The 17,396-nt window shown below is 36.2% G+C and overlaps 1 protein-coding gene across 3 annotated transcripts in view; it reads left to right on the forward strand.

The window, feature by feature from the left end:
* NAV3 (neuron navigator 3) overlaps positions 1 to 17,396 on the forward strand; it is a 375,406-nt gene that overhangs the window by 183,066 nt on the left and 174,944 nt on the right. For all 3 annotated transcript variants that reach the window (XM_081483945.1, XM_081483946.1, XM_081483947.1), the window contains exon 9: positions 11,902 to 12,017. In XM_081483945.1, the coding sequence (XP_081340071.1) occupies positions 11,902 to 12,017 (116 nt within the window). The remainder of the gene's footprint in view (positions 1 to 11,901; positions 12,018 to 17,396) is intronic.

Consider the following 17,396-nt stretch of genomic DNA (forward strand, 5'->3'; position numbering starts at 1 on the left):
CAGACCAGTGGCTGAGCGGGACTGCTCTAGGTCATGCCTGCCTCATCCCCATTACAGCGGGAGTCAGCAGATCCTTTTAACTCCAGAGACCCTATCTGACAAAACAAAATCTAAGATGTTAGAATCATAATCCACATCTCAAAGATATAAGAAGAAATTATGAAGTTTGAAATATGTCACACTCAGCACACTGGTGGCTCTCAAATATATTCCGTAAAAACGTCCCTCACTTCAAATCACCACAGATGAATTTCACAAGAAAGTATAAATCTAAGCAGAAAGGACATACCCACCAATTTAGCAAGCTTCTTTCTGTAAGTGGCAGCAGATGTTTTGGGTTGTTTGCAATAACATATCCAGTGGGTACAGATTTAGTGATTTCCATTTGAAAGTATAGCCTTTGCTATTTGAAAGAGGAAGCAGCATAGTTTAGAGGTTAAAGTGTGAATCAGCTGTGTGACTTTGCCAAATTCTCCAGCCTCTTTCAGTTTCTGTTTGCACTCTTTAAAATGAAGACTATCGAAGTGAGGTAATATAGCCAAGCAGCTAGGATTGCAGGCTGTCAAGTCTGTGTGTTCTATCATGGTTCAGAAATAGCACCTTGTATTATTGAGACAGTGGCCCCAAGAGCCAGGTTCCCTGGGTTGAAACCTTGATGACATCATTTAGTAGACATGTGACTTTGTGTAATACTTTTAAAGACTCTGGACCTCAGTTTTTATAATCTGTAAAATGCAGGTAGTTATAATAGAAGCTTCCTCAAAGGCAATTTGAAGGTTAAATGGGTTGATACTTATACAGGGCTAAGAACAGTACCTACCACATTGTAAATGACCTTCCCCAGACTTCAGTTTCTAACCTGTAGAAACTGTAAAGTGTGGTCAAATATCTACCCATTTGGTTGTTTTAAAGATTAAATTAGGACAATCTTGTGTAAAGACTTAAGCACAGAGCCAGATTCAGAATAAATTGCTTATAAATGTCATTAATTCTGCATTTTATTTCCAATAATTTAAAGTAATTGAAAACAAATAAAACCATTGAATCAGAAATGTCACATCATAGTCTACATATGAGGCAAAGTTTGCTTGAAGTGTTTTATAAATTCAGAATAATTTTATTAATGATAATCTAAATCATCTTAGAGTAATCAGTATTCTAGCTTCTTAACAGTCAACGAAAGTTGTAGAGTCACATCATACGGCTTTTGTGACCCCAATGTCTTTTCAACTCTGACTACTCCAACACCATTTACAAATTTTTTCTTGGAAGATCCCTGACAGACTTTCCTAGTGTTGCTAATCATTTGATAAGATAATAGTAATAATGTACTATTTTATAATGGTGTTTGTTGAGGGCTTACTTAATGCAAGTCTCTATTAAAAAATTTATATTCATATTTTTTCATTTAAACTGTGTCATAAAACCATGACAAAGGGATATAACAGCATTTTACAGGAATGAAGAAGCAGCAATTTCAAGGCAAAATAATGATAATCCCTTAAAGTCATAGGGCTAGCAGGAGTTTGCCTTTGAACCCATATATACCTGAATCTGTAGCGTGCTCTCCTTTGCTTCACAGTTCTTTCTGTATGTGCAGAAATAGGAGATATTGTTACTAGGGAAATTCTGGCTGGGAAAATGTCAATAGCAGATTTGCAGATATCTCAATCAGAATTCATTTATAATGGGAAATACTTTACTGCTTTTAAGTAGAATAAATTTAAAATACATATTTATGTGTGTATATATATGTATAAACATGCATATGTTTGATATTTAAAGAAAATTAAATAACCTTTTATAATGAGAAGATTGATGGGTGATGTATATATTTCCCTGTTCTCAGCCCACTTCTAGGTCATGCTGGTTATTAATTATTCCTTTGGGGACTTTAATATTTGCTTCATAATACTCTTTACTGAAAATTGAATGTTCAGTGTCCTATAAATATAATGTTGAGTTCTAGAAGTTAATGAATTTTATATTAGACCTACTCCTATACAGTGCAAGGATATTCTATATTAAGTTCCTATAGCTCATTTATCACTACAATGTGATAAAAGTAGTTCTGAATTTGACACTCCTTATCCATTTAATGTGTGGATAGCACTAAAATCAAGATGAAAACTTGAAAAAGATTTTAATTCACTATAAGAAGTTTCTAATATTTAAACCTGTATGAATGGATTAGGCTGTCTTTTTAAGTGTTAAGGTGACTACTGAAGATTCTTAAGTGATACAGTGACCAGTTTCCATAGTTTAAGTAAAAGAAAATCACCAGTTTTTTTTTTTTTTCTATTATGTACTCATTACTCATTCTGAAAATACTATAAGAGTTACAAAGAATAAAAAAAAGTCTCTGCTCCCTGGGGGTTCGATATACTGGTGATAATGATAAGAATTTAATCAAGAACTTTTGAAAAAATCATTGTTCTCATGGGAATGTATACAACAAATAATGTAGAAGTTTTCCTGACTCTTGTGTGAGGGTGGAGTCAATGTATACATTAAAGAAAAGGTGGAAGAATAGATAAGACTTAAAAGATGAGTTAGAATTTGTCAGGTGGAAGGAAGAACGTTATGGCATCATACAAACTTGACATTTTTACAATCCAAGCATGATGGAAAAAATAACAGGCAAATTGCCAAGTAGCATGCAAATGCTAGTAACCAAAACTGCTAGAGACTAGAGGTTAGAATCCATGATTACTTCATTGGGAAACTAAGAAGAAAATTTAGAATGAATCCATACTTCATTCTTCTCTTTCAATCATTCCCTCCCAACACATCTTATTTTCAGCTAGTCCTATTGTCTCTCTCTAAAGCATCCCTTAGTTGTACATTTCTTTCTATTTCCACCTCCTTCCCTTGGCCCAAGACATGGTACCACCAATTTTCACCTTGTTTCCAGTGAATCTTCTCTCATCTACTTTTGGCTCTTTCCAGTAACATCCTTCACACAACAGGGACTCTAATCTTCTAGAAGAATAAATTTTATGTCATTTAAGTTCATAAGACCGTCTATCGGCTTCCATTACATGCAGTAAAACCCAAGCTTCTTACCAAGCCCTACAAGTTCCTACACAATCTGGCCCCTATCTAGCCTCTATTTAGCCCTTAAACCACACTCCCGCAAACTAACTTGTCCTGCTTTGGGGACTTTGTCATAGGTGTTCTCTCTGCATGTCAGGACTTTCTTCTGGATCAGAGCAGGCTCCTTTTCATCAGAGCTCTACTTACATGATGCTTATTAACACAGTCTATCTTCAGCTATCTAATCCAAAGGAACACTCACAATACCTCTTGACAGATTTGTATGCTGTATTGTCCTCTTGTGTTTTATTCTGTTTATCACCATCCACTGATTTTTTGTTCACTTATAACAAGTGTGAATTCAGCCACCTCCAACTATAACATAAACTCATTGAAAAACAAGAGTCTTGTCTATTTTTATTTGGTAGCATAATTGCCCAGGACAAGCCTCCCACAATAGGAACCAAATAAAAATTGAGTGAAACACCATCATCATGGCTTAGACTCACCCACTATAGAAGAATAGAAACACTGCCAAAAATGTACAGTGGAATAAGAAAAAGTCAAAAGTCTTTTATTCCTATAAATGGTAAGGTTTAGTTGAAATATAAGCAACTTTAAAATATTTACAAAATGAAACCATATCTACTCTTTAGGACATTCATTCATGTATTCCCCTCCCCCCTTTTGACTCCTTGTTAAATAGCTTTACTTTATAAGGCATTAGGGTCAGAGTGAAATGTCACACATGCCATATGTTATTTTCTTTCTATAGTCCACAGTGTAGTAGAAAAGAGACTGACTCAAACATAACCACAGAATGAAGCAGGAAATGTAAAAAGAAAAAAAAAAAAACAAAAACAGTAGTGAACCAGATTTGGCAACCGAGATTTCGAAAAATGGAAAATTACGCTAGTTGTTGGAATCAAAAAGTAGCACTTAAGCTGGATTCTGAAAGAGAAGTGAGAGTTGGACATTTAGAGATGAGAGGGACAGGAAAGGAAATGTAAGATTAAAGGAACCAAATATATAGGGTCAACACAAGATATGTAGGTTGTTGGCAAGATCAGTTTTCCTAGAAAAGGAAGATTGATCGCAGCCTGATTGTAGTAGAAACTCTTGAATGTCAAACACTTTAGACTTTGTGTGAGTGTGTAGTCTCTAGCACTTGAGAGCATGGATGTGCAGCATAATCTGAAAATTTACTTTGTCTTCTTGTGTAAGTAAATTGTTAGTGGGAAAGGTCAGGGAGGATATACCAGGTTCAGTGGCTGGATGAAGGAGACATTTACTGACTTTCAGAGTCAGCTTTGTTAAACTTGAATTAGAGGTACTGCTTATAGGAAGAAAAGAAAGATAAAGAGTAAGAACATACTTAAGAGGAAAAGCTTATTTTTCCATGTTCCTCTTCTTTCTTGGTGTCTACCCTTATGTTACAATCTTCAAACTTGCCTGGAGTTCAAAAATTGTTACCTTAGCTCCTTTGAACCTTCCGAATTGCCTCCCCTCTTTCCATATGTCATTTTAAATTCTATTTCTTTTACTTTCATTAATTCACAGCTATACTTTTTGTGCTTGTAAAGATACATGAACAGTGAAGTTAGTCAAGGAGGAATGAAAGACCTGTATATTTTCTCTAAGCCTCAGTATTTTTAACAGCACCCAATAAATTTCAAAATAGCTATTAACCAGATTCATAACTTATGAGTTTGAGGTCTATGTGCTCTTTGTTATTTTCTGACCATTTGCAGTAAATGTCAAGAAAAGAGTGTATTGGACATAGAGCAAAGATCTGAAGGCAAAGAGAGAGAATCAGGCGGAGAAAATTTCACAAAGGATAAAAAAAATGAACTCAACCTTTAGATAAGGCAAAACATTGTTAAACTGAGAGAAAAACCAATGTGCTTCTTAAACCCATTGATTAAATATTAAATATAAGCAGAAACCTTTTATACACACTTGGTTTATAAAATCAGATTAAGAAGGTCTGAATTTAGAGGTGTCCTTTTGTTTGATATAATGTGTCTTGAACAACAACATTAGGGATCTTCAGGAAAGATTTAGGTTGTAAAAAGGTTTTGGAGATCTCAGATTTTCCTAGAAAGTGACACAGAGAATTGGCACCTGAATATACTCTGTTCTGAAAGGCAAACAATGCAAAACCTTAGTTTTGAAAATGCTTACTCATATGGTTTTAAGTTTAACTTGTTTGTTGAACCAGTATATTGAGTAGGAGGTTGTGAGTTTACAAAGATTGAAACATGAAGCATATAACCATCTTGCAGATAAAACTTTTGTAAGCCCTGCAGCTATTATTAAAGATTACACTGCACTTGTGGTTTTATGTGAACTGGGCATAATTGGTCATCAGCACAAACTAAAGCTTATTGAAAGCTTGCCTTGTAAACTTGTCTCTGCTAGATTTGATATATATATCTGCATAGGATATCGGGTAGCAGTTTAACCTCCCTCACACAGCAGTATTTTAAGGGATACTGAGCCAGGGATACAGAGTCAATGCTAGAAGAGGGTCCATTGTGTAGAAGATGGCTATGAGTTGGCATTTCTTCAGAGAGAAACTTGGTAAACTGCCTTTTCTGTATTTAGCTTACAAGGTTCAGTGCCAGATTGCCCAACCAAACCACTACTGTTTCTTTTTACTATATTTCATCTTTTCTTGGAAAATATTTTTTTTTTTTAACTTCACAGCATGTAAGGTCTTATTTCCCCTGCCAGTGATTGAGCTGGAGCCCCTTTCATTTGGAGCACAAAGTCTCAACCCCTGGACTACCAGGGAAGTCCTTGAAGACAAGCATTTTATAGACTATTTCTTAGTGTAGGGTTGTTTGATAGTTTCTCATGATTAGACCTACAAATATACATATACTTTTTGTCTAGAATGTCACAGAAATGATGCTGGATTTTTTTTTTCTGTTTCCTTCCTTTCAGGTATCAATAATATTAATATTTCGCATATTAGTGATGTTGAATTTGATCACTTGTTTGAGATATTGTTTGCTAGTTTTCTACCCTATAGTTATTTTGCCCCATTTCTATTTCACAGATATTTTTATGGGAAGATTTTGGAGACTATAAAAATTCTATTCCTGATCCACTTTCACCCATAGGTTTTTAGCATGTATTGAGATTTCTTGCCTAAATTAATCATTTACTCCAGTTGATGTCATGTGATTTCTAATTCCATCTGTCTGTATGCCTTGCCATTCAACTTTAAGAAAATGATGTCCCTTCTTATTTTTCTCCTCTTTCCCCTCGTCCTTTTCCTTCTCCTATACTCTATCCCTCTCCCTCGCTTTAAATTGTGTGGACTAATGGACTCCTCTTGTCTTCAATGGATTATAATCTATCAATAATGACTCTTTATTGTGATGTTTAAATTTTCTCAAATCAGGCTACTGGGATTCACTTCACACTGACTTCCGCTCACTCCATTATTCTTTCATAACTTTGTTTGATTTTGGCTCAAGCTGATCTAGACTCATCATGTACTCTCACTGCCTTAACTTGAGCTTTTACCCATGGTGCCTTGAGTTCTTTTGTAAAGAATATTTAATAGCCTGATATCACTGCCCCTAGGTTTCCTAAATGGTGAAATATATATAGGTGTATACATACACACAAACACATTTATCTCAATATCAGTGAGGTATCTATTACAGAATTCACAATGCCTCCAATTCCAAATCAACATGCAAAGTTTTGTCTTGCTTTCTTATTTCCATACTTGCACCTTCTTTTGTCACCTGAGAAGCCTGGCTCCCACTATCCTCAGTATACTCTCTTATTTGCTCAGCACCCTCCCACAACATACAAATCTAATAAATGTCCCATCCATTCTGGCAGATTGCTGGCCTTCGCCCTGGCTGTCACCTGACTGCCACCCCCATAAGGAAAAATAACTGCTTTTAGAAAGATATTTGATTTTTCTTTCTTTTACATTGAATTTATAAAGCAGGAACTATAAGATCATTTGTTAATGTTGCTGATTCAAACCAATTTTGCTTGTGTCCACATTTGTGACTAGTATATCCATATAAAGATGAGTTCATATGGATAGATATTTTTTATATAAACCAATGTGCAACACTTCTATTTGTGAAATTGAAAATCTGAACACTGATAGTATTTAGATGTATTGCTGAATTCCTTTAGATGGCATGCCTAATAGCTTCCTTTTAAATTTAAAGTAGTAAAGAGTAAAATTAAGGTTAGACCATTGAGTACTGTTACATTATTGACTCTTAGTTAATAACTTAGTGGCTAAGCTATCTGTTATCTGGGGAGACATCACATACATTAACATGCTCAGTGTCCAGAGACACTTGGATGGAGTTAAATTGTAGGGTAGTGGTTCATAGAACGATATTTATAAGATGCCAGGTTTAAATACAGTTTAAGTATCTACTAGCTTGTTATACAGGGCAAACTGTTACACCTCTAAAACCCTTAATTTATCCACAGCACCGACATTACCAGTGTCTTAAGTCTGCTCTGGCTACTCTAACAAGGATACCATAGACTAGGCGGCTGAAACAACTAACATTTATTTCTCATAGTTCTGGAGGCTGAAAAGTCTAAAATAAGAGTGCCAGCAGATTCGGTATCTGTTGAGAGCCTGATTCCTGGTTTTTGATGACCATCTTCTCATTCTGTCCTCACATGGTAGAAGGGGTGAGGGACCTCTTCAAGATCTCTTTTGTAATGGCACTAATCCCATACAGAAGGGCTCCATCCTCATGATCCTATCATCTTCCAAAGGCTCTACCTCCTAGTATCGTCACATTGGTTTCAACACCTGAATTGTGTAAGAAACCAGACACTGAGAAAATAGTGACAGGAATGTTGTGGAGTTTGATATGCCCTAGATAAAACACTAGGCATAGCACTTGGCACATAGTGAGTGCTCTTAAACAGGAAATAAACTTTATGTTTATCATTGGTGAAATCTACTTTTACCTACTAAGACTCTTAGTAACAGATGCTACCACTAACTTATTAATACTAGAACTCTAAATAAATTAAATGGTGTTTTTGCCATGCCATATCTTACAGTTTCAATAAGCACTTGTAACATGTTGACCATGTTGTAAATGCAGTCAGATAGTCTGCACAGGATAATGTCTTCTAAATAGTTTGAAAGAACATCATGATACTCATTTTTTTTTCCTTTTCCCAGTCAATATGAGGAGAGTTCAATATCAATTTACATGGAAACAGTGATTGATGCCACTGTGACTGTACCTTTTGATTAGAGAGCACTATTGATTCTTAAGTCTTCGTGAGTTATTTTATGAATCATCCCTGGAGCCTTTTATTTTACTGGAATGAAGCATGCACAAAAATAGAGGACATGCTCAGAGTATTCAGAGTTTAAACTGAACTTCTTTGATCATTTGTATAAAAGTTAAATCTTTACCAGTTAGCATTGATTGTCCCTCTAGAGACTAGAGTTAAAATCTGACTCCACTTTAAAAAAAAGTGAGGTACAAATCGTGGAGAAATAGATCGCTTGTAACATATGTAGAGCAGGAGGTCTGGAACCACATACATGTGATTACAAACCAAAGATGATTTCTCGGGGCCTTTTTATAATTATTTGAAGTTTAACTTATCTATGTTCCTTCCCTTAATCAATGTGTTGCTCTACATTGCTATTGTAGGTAGCTTAGATAGGGAATGAGAGCTTCCCTGGTGGCTCAGACGGTAAAGCGTCTGCCTACAATGCAGGGGACCTGGGTTCAATCCCTGTGTCAGGAAGATCTCCTAGAGAAGGAAATGGCAACCCACTCCAGTATTCTTGCCTGGAAAATCCCATGGACAGAGGAACCTGGTAGGCTACAGTCCATGGGGTCGCAAAGAGTTGGACAGATAGGGAATATAGTGACACATACACCAAAGAATGTGAAAATGTGGTGTAAATAAAATTATCTCTTGTGACCTAAACTAAAAACAACAAAGAAAAAAAAAAGGGAAGTTAAAGAGCAAATCAGCCAGAAATGTTCACTGTCACATTAAAAAATAAAATAAAACAAAGGTTTCTAAGACTGAAGTTTGAATACTTTTTATCTAAGAGTGAGGACTTAGCCAATGGAATTAAGTACCAGGTTTCATATACTGAGGAAGATAGCCATACACTGAGAAGTACTTTTTAAGGTGTGTTTATTTGCAGCAAAGAAAAGCTCTACTCCCCAAATGCATTCTCAATATTCTTTTGCTCTTTAGAGATTTTCCTAGAGAGAAATGCTCTGCATCTTTATAGCTAACACGGCTACAAGTATTCTGATTCCTGAGATAGCTCAGGTTTTGTTTTGGAAGACCCAGCTCGCGTTGGGCATTAGACAAGCATCTTGGAGAATTGCTCTCCACGACTCAGAGTCTGAGAGGCCAGGCTGTGAACTCTGAACCTGTATGACTGTAGACCACCCTGGCTCCCAGCCAGATCACCTAACCGCGCATGCGGAGTCTCAGAGACTCCTTGGAGAACTGCTCTCCGTGACACAGCGTGTGAGAGGCCAGGTCACCTTACCACTCATTCCTCTCAGAGACTCCTTGGCAGGCAGCCAGTACACTCTCCCGGGGTCTCCTGTTTCACTATATGCCATCAATTTAAACTTCTGCAAGTGATAACAATCCTTAGAAAATGTCAGAGGAATATTTCCCCCCTCATTCATAGACACCAGGCTAAAGAGTAGGCCGAGGAGGTGCAATGCTCACAAGTAAAGAGCCCAGGTGGAGGAATAGATGAAAATGAACTTTAGAAGTGAGTGGGCATGGACAATAGACAGGGGAAATAGGAGACTCTGGGGGCCACAGAAGAAAATAAATAGCACAGAGAGCCAGGTGTACTCCCCACATTTTAACACTGGCCAGAATCCCACAAGCCTCAAGAGAATGCTTTTCCAGACCTTTAGTAATTATAGCACTTGAGCTCACAGTTATTTTGTGAAGAGCATATTTTTCTTTACTTTGGCACATAAGCAAATTGAGGTTCAGAGGAACTAAGTAACTTAGCAAGGTCACATGCGTTAATAACTGCTTAGAGAGCCAAGTTTCCAACTAGACCCACAGCATGCATCACTATAGCAAGCTTCCTTCCATATATTTTACCCACCAAGAACACTATTTTATAATCACTACTGATAAGATTTATTCATTCATATATGTGCTAGACTTGGGGCTAGGCATTGGGGTATAATGGTGAGCTCAAATATGGAAAATGGACTCTACTTTGGAGATGAACATTTATCAAGTAATTGCACAAATGTCACATTGTGAGAGTATGAAGTGCTGTCAAAATAGGAGAGAAATAAGTATTTGTAATTTGGGACTTTGCCTGAAAATTAGGAATGTCTGCCAGAAATCACTGGAGGTCAAGGCACAGCTTTCTATGAACTCTTGCATGCCTCTGCTGCTGCTGCTGCTGCTAAATTGCTTCAGTCGTGTCCGACTCTGTGCGACCCCTTAGATGTCAACTCACTAGGCTCCGCTGTCCCTGGGATTCTCCAGGCAAGAACACTGGAGTGGGTTGCCATTTCCTCCTCCAATGCATGAGAGTGAAAAGTGAAAGTGAAGTTGCTCAGTCGTGTCTGACTCTTAGCAACCCCATGGACGGCAGCCTACCAGGCTCCTCCGTCCATGGGATTTTCCAGGCAAGAGTACTGGAGTGGGTTGCCATTGCCTTCTCTCTATCATTCTTTTATTATATCAATTCCTGTATACATACACACAGCATTTAATTTTCCATGACTTATTAAGATCCTAATGAATTTTTCAGACTTTCTAGATATGTCCGATAAATAAAAAAAATATTTCTAACATCAGTGACTACACTTTATTTTCTCTTAAACAAAACCAGGATTTAAAATAAAAGTAAGATATTAGGTAAAAATTTATTAAAGATATACTGAATATTTTTTTCACATATAAATATTCTTTTTAGATTTTTTTTTAAAGTAAGAAATATTTAGTGATCACTTTCCATGGTCCAAACCCTGTAGGAATGGGGCCCCAAACAAATAAGGTAACTATGAAGAACAAAGTCCAGTGTACACTGCTGTATTGTCTTGTCTCCTTCTTTCTCTTATACTTCATGGTGTGGACTTTCTAAGTATGTGGTATTCTTGACCAAATATATGTAGATTTTGAAACTGCATAAGGAAAGATAGAACCTCTTAAAACGTTTGTCTGTGCATAAAAGGAAGAAGCAATGCATGAAGATTGGACTATCAAAACATGTGCAGTCCCTCTGTGGAGTTCTTTTTATTTAATTAGACCTAATCTTTACATATTAATCACACACAAATTCATATCCATGCACATATATAGATAAAATGTAAAACAATATAAAAAGGGTGTTTTCAGAATGAGAATTTATTTTTGATTGACTTTTTTCTGAAATGAAAACATCATAGTGACATTTATAGCCCATAGCAAAGTCAGTATTTATTTTACATATACTTTGTATTTTAGGATATATTTTATAGAATTTGCAGGGAAAGAATATTTGGGTTACTTTCAATGCTTCTGTTATCCTCAGAAGAACACAATTTAGCCAGACGTTCTCTAAAACAGCAAAAAGAATCTTTTCAAACCTTTTGTCAAATAAAAAAATACATTGTTAATTACAAGCTTTCAAACTTAGAGATGTCTAAGAATTCTGATTTAATATCTCACTACAACCAGTGTATCTCGGTTTTATGTGAAAAATAAATTTCTCAGACGTAAAGAAATGTTCATTCACCTTAATGGAAAACTTTTAATACATTGATTTCTTCTTGTATTAGAGAACTTTGATGAGTCACTGATGACAGCAATTTGTATTTCTGTCTTCTTGGTTTATTTCAGAGCTCATTCAGAAAATGAAGGTACCTCTTTACCATCTGCTGACTCCTGTACCAGTCCTACCAAGATGGATTTATCATACAGTAAGACAGCTAAGCAGTGCCTAGAGGAGATATCTGGTAAGTGACCTGATTGATGCATAGGTCAAACTCAGAATTCTTGTAATCTCTCTACATAAGTCTTTTTTATTAAATCATATTTGTGCTATACTGTTTTCCCTTAGGCATATATGGACTGTGTATATTTCCTGCTTCAGAGATGTTTAGGTATTTGACTGTTCTGCTTAGAATGATCTCTTTGTAGTGATCTCTTTACAGAAGGATAGTGCTCTCAGAGGATGAGATTTTAAGTAATTGTTGCCCTCAGTCAAGTTGAATACTGTCAGAGACAATCTGGAGAAACTTCTGTTGTTAATAAAGCAGTCCTTGAATGTATTTGCAGATTGAAAAAATATTAATGATCAGATGGGAATATTAAATTTTCATGGTCAGTCCAACCCTACTTCATCTTCAATTCTGTATTATTTTGTATATTTCTGCAGAGTGGCTCTAAATGTGTATTCTGTGAAAAATCTAATCATGGAAATTTTTTCATTTTATATAAATAATGTAAAAAAAATTCCATATACAAATTCCAGACCCAATTTGTCGGATTCTCAGCATTAGTGCATTGTTTTTCCTAGGATCTAGACAAGCCTAGGCACATAGCGAAGGCTTTTGGTATAATTTTATTATACACAGGTCCATATTCACGAGGAACTAAGTAGGCTCTTAACACAATACAATGCTCCTAATGATAGAAAGTCCCTGATTCTGGGAAAGATAGAGGGCAGAAGTTAGAAGATGAGATCGCTGGACGGCATCACTGACGTGATGAACATGAACTTGGGCAAACTCCAGGAGATGGTGAGGGACAGGGCGGCTTGGCATGCTGCAGTCCATGGGGTCGTAAAGAGTCGGACATGACTGGGTGACTGAACAACAACAACAACAAGGGGGAAGAGGGTTTAAGAACATTTTATCTGTTTCCAAGTATAAGAATCCATAGACATAGAGGTGTGTTTGTTAGTTCAATAAATCTCTGGCTCAGCCCTTGTCTATTCCTAAGGAAAAAACTAAAAAAACTATTTAGTTTTTTTTAAATTACCACAGTACTCCAAGGACTCAAATAACTGCTCTGAACCTCATGAGCCTAACCATATCAAAAATTTGGAAGTTAAGAAACTTCCTCACTTCATCAGACTTTAAACACTTTGGCAAGCATTAGCCGTTACTGCAGTATCCACCAATGGATATTGACAACAATGACAGCACAGCATCCCAAGAGTTCCTTTTGGAATTAACATCCATGATATCATTAGGCTTTAGAGTTTTCACACGGGAATTAAAATGGGTCAGTGCAGGGTAAGGGCCGAAATGGTAATGCCAAGGCATAGCTATGGGGATGTTATGGGGGGAATTGCTTGAACAATTTGTAGATTTTTTCAATCACTTGGAGAAGGCGTTGGTTTCCCATAGTTCCAGGTCACCCCATGGTGATTTGATGATATGTATCTGTAGTGTGACTATATTTTATTTAAACATAGTGTGGTATGGAGATATATATGTTTTACACATTTCTTTATTCATGAATGCCTTCAAATAGTATGCCTACAAAATACAAGAACTCAAATCTGTAGGAGAAAATCCATTTATTATACTTTGACTTCTGATTTTTATGTGAATTTTACAAAGAAACTTGTCTCTCTGAAATTAGTATATCACTTAGTATCTCTGATTGAATCAATAACATGTTTGATTCTTTCTTCAGTTTTTTTATCCTTTTGATCATTTGATCATTTTTTCATACTTCCAGCTAATATTTCTACTTATGTGAGTCAAATCATTATGTTGTACACCTTAAACTTGTACAGTACTATATGCCAATTCTATCTCAATAAAACTGGAATTTTTTTTTAATTTCCATTTAATGTTCTGATTTTAATAAAATATTTGAAAGTGAAATATAAACTAGACTTTAGCATTATACAATAGCCTGATGGATTTATTAGAAGGTATAAAATTAGTTTTTACAATAATTATTGATGTCGAATCATAGATTTGAGTCTATAACTTAGATAGGAATATAATAAATAATAAAAGAAAATGGCAAATAAGTGCTGAAATGAGGCTAATTTGATTGTGTCATTCTTATGATCATGTGTTTAAAGTGAGTCTGTAGTGGAATATTGAAAATTTCTGTCAATGCGAACTGGAGATTTCATGAAAGAAAGATATTTACTTATATTCAGGAAGCTATCTTTGGAGTACCATACCTGGAGAAATCTAGGTGAGAGAATACTGGTAGAGCAGTGATGAGAGGATGACAGTCATAGGGAAGGAGACCAGTGAGATGGCAAACCCTGGCATTTCTTCTAATGATCTTGTCTTCTTATCCCTCCTTGAGCCACTTACTCTCCTGTTCATACCCTAGATCTGGGCATCATCAGAATCTGCACCTTCTCTAAAATCCCACTTGCATGCAGCCCACTCTTGCTCATGACAACCTCTTTTCTTTTCAGTGCCTTCCCTTTCATTCTCTGACAACACCACTGCTTCTAAGACGTCTAAATCATTGATCCCACTCCTTTTTACTTACCCTCACCAAACTCTACATATGCTTTCTTCCTTAATCAGATGAATTCCTATAGTGACTGAATATGATTTTACTTTTGCATGTACTCTTTACTCCCTTACCCCCTCTCATACTTCATTGTACTCATATGATGAAACCATAGACCTAGTGACATTCAAATCTCCACCTAGTCTGTACCCGCAATGAGTGAACCTGGAGAAAAACACATGACATGTTGATGTGATTTGCTTTACATTCATGAGCACCAACTGAGTAATTAATGCTTCCTGGCAATCATTGTATATTTCTCTGGTGCATTTACTCTTTTTTGTCATCTAAGAACAATCTCAAGGTTTTGGATGACAATTTTATACCTTTGCTCTGCTTCTCAAATCTCCAATACCACTTAAGCAGAGAAAAAAGAATTTCACAAACCCCTGCCACCATGCCTACCCATGCCCAGCATTTGTACTTATTTGTTGTTGTTCAGTTGCTAAGTCGTGTTTGACTCTTTGTGACCCCATGGACTGCAGCACGCCGGGCAGGCTTCCCTGTCCTTCACAATCTCCCAGAGTTTGCTCAAACTCATGTCCATTGAGTCGGTAATGCCATCCAACTATCTCACCCTCTGTCGTCTCTGTCTCCTCGTGCCTTCAGTGTTTCCCAGCATCAGGGTCTTTTCCTGTGGTCAGCATGTATACCTATTTACTCCACTTTTGCTTGAATTAGTTTCTCCTCTACCTCTTTAATATCTCCCTCTATACCAAATCACTCCATAGCCCACAGGATGCTGCTATCTCTCCAATCATAATAAAAAACAACTTTTCTCAATCTCTTCCACCACTTTATTTCTCTTTCTGATTTCTCTTATTGCTACAGAAACCACAAAGTACACAAACACTTGATTTTATTGCTAAACCATACTTTAGACTAGCCCATAGAATATGTCTTCAAAGACAGTGTGAGATATGAGCAGGTAAATGTTCTAGGAAGTAGAAAAAATTAATTCTGGCTTTTGCATTGCTATTATTTAGCTGTTTGAATTATTCTTTGGTTCCCTTTTTTATGAGGTGACTATAATGATGCTTAATAAACTCACAGGATTATTGTGAGATATGGTTTTATTTCCATTCATCTTTTCAGTAATCATCACTGGTACTTTATACACGCCAAGCATGCCAAGGATTGGGAAAACAAACATGCCTAAGACATGAGTTCTCCTATAGAGGAATAAGAGACAAACTTTAACACCGTGAATAATTGAATTACTAGATTTATGGGTACAACTAACTTTGCTGTAAAGATTTATTTAGGACTTAAAAGAAGATCACACATGTGTATAGTAGAATTCTAATAGATAAAGAAATCAGTAAATAATATTCCAGGAAAAAGCAACTTCAATGAAAAAATTTTGAAAAAAAAATTACTTACCTTACTATTTTCTTCTATTTCTTGTTATAAAATTGAGTACATTTGGGATTTTCTTAACCCACAGTTTCAGTGCTAGTGTTATTGTTGAACCCTTACTGCTAAATGTTGCTGTGGGGACCTCATACATGTAAAAAATGTAGAACTCCTCTGATGCAGTTAGTCTTGGCTGGATAAGATCAGATTTTGTGAATTTTTAGAGGCTATACAATTTGGAAAAGCCTGAAAATAATTTTAAAAAATACAAAATTGCGTTGTTTAGAAAGGGTTTCAATCAAGTTAGAAGCTCTGTATCTTAAATATCATTGGCTTCACAATGGCCATACCTTGATGTCCTGGTGCAATCTTATCTGACCACATTGCCACATCTTCTAAAAACAGTGCCTTGATTTTCTTTTTGGGAACCAACCATAGTCTCATCAACCTTTGTTCATGTGATTCAGATGAAATTTACCCAAGCAGATCCATTCAGAACAACCTGTTCTGTTGACCACAGTGACTCTTTCAAGGGTGGACATGTGACCCAATTCAGTTGAATTGGAACCAGTGAGAATCAGTCTCAGAACTTTACTTAACTGTTAGGAAAGAGACCTGTGTTTTTCCACTAGGTCCGAAGTTAATCAAAAGAAAGCTTGGAGGTGCTGTCAGTTACTTTCACGCTCCCGTGAAACAAATGTAGAGACAACAGAACCTAAAGTAGGAGAGAATTAGCTCAATGTCTGAGCTCTTGAACAAGCCATGTCAGAAACTCTCTCTCCATTCTTCCCTGCACTTTTATGCTGTGTTACCCAAGAAAATCCCCTTTTGTGCGTAAACAAACATTAAAAGCACCTCTACTGCATGACCTGTGAGATGCATGACCTGTAAAGTTCTCTGATACTGTTAAGGAGCAAACCTGAATGGTTCATTTGGAAAAGCAGAATTGTTAGAGGGATTCACTAAGTTGCCTAGGAAGCTCAGCTTGTTATATAACTCATGTGAATTTATAACAACAGTGTCTTCATGATTAAATGGTCCCAGAAGTTAAAAATGTAGTTAAATTGAGGTGTAAATATAAGTATCAGAAATGAATGATACTCAATAAAATAGCATTTTCTAGAGAAAGCCCAAGACTTTTACAATTTAGAGACCTTATATCCTTCCAAAGTCTCTGTGTATTTCTCTTAAGTTTCCTATTGTTTCTCAGTTCTTGGGGAGGAAACTAGTAATACGCATCCTATCTAATGATAATGTTTCTATTAATTATTGCAGTCAGGTGATCTGTGTCATGTAATTTATGACAGAGTGAGTGAGCTTCTTGCTTCCAGCCTATCCTTTAGGAGTCATGCCGTGCTCTCAATATTACAAGTCCGGCTGAAATAACGGTTTAGATTTTACTGCTTGGCTTGGGGTTTATTCTCTATTTCATTGACAAAAAGAATTTGGCCTCAGAAACCATCCCTTTCATCAAGTGCCAG

This window comes from Giraffa tippelskirchi, chromosome 4, assembly GCF_054371585.1.
Source record: "Giraffa tippelskirchi isolate mGirTip1 chromosome 4, T2T-mGirTip1v1.2.pri, whole genome shotgun sequence".
Taxonomy (NCBI): domain Eukaryota; kingdom Metazoa; phylum Chordata; class Mammalia; order Artiodactyla; family Giraffidae; genus Giraffa; species Giraffa tippelskirchi.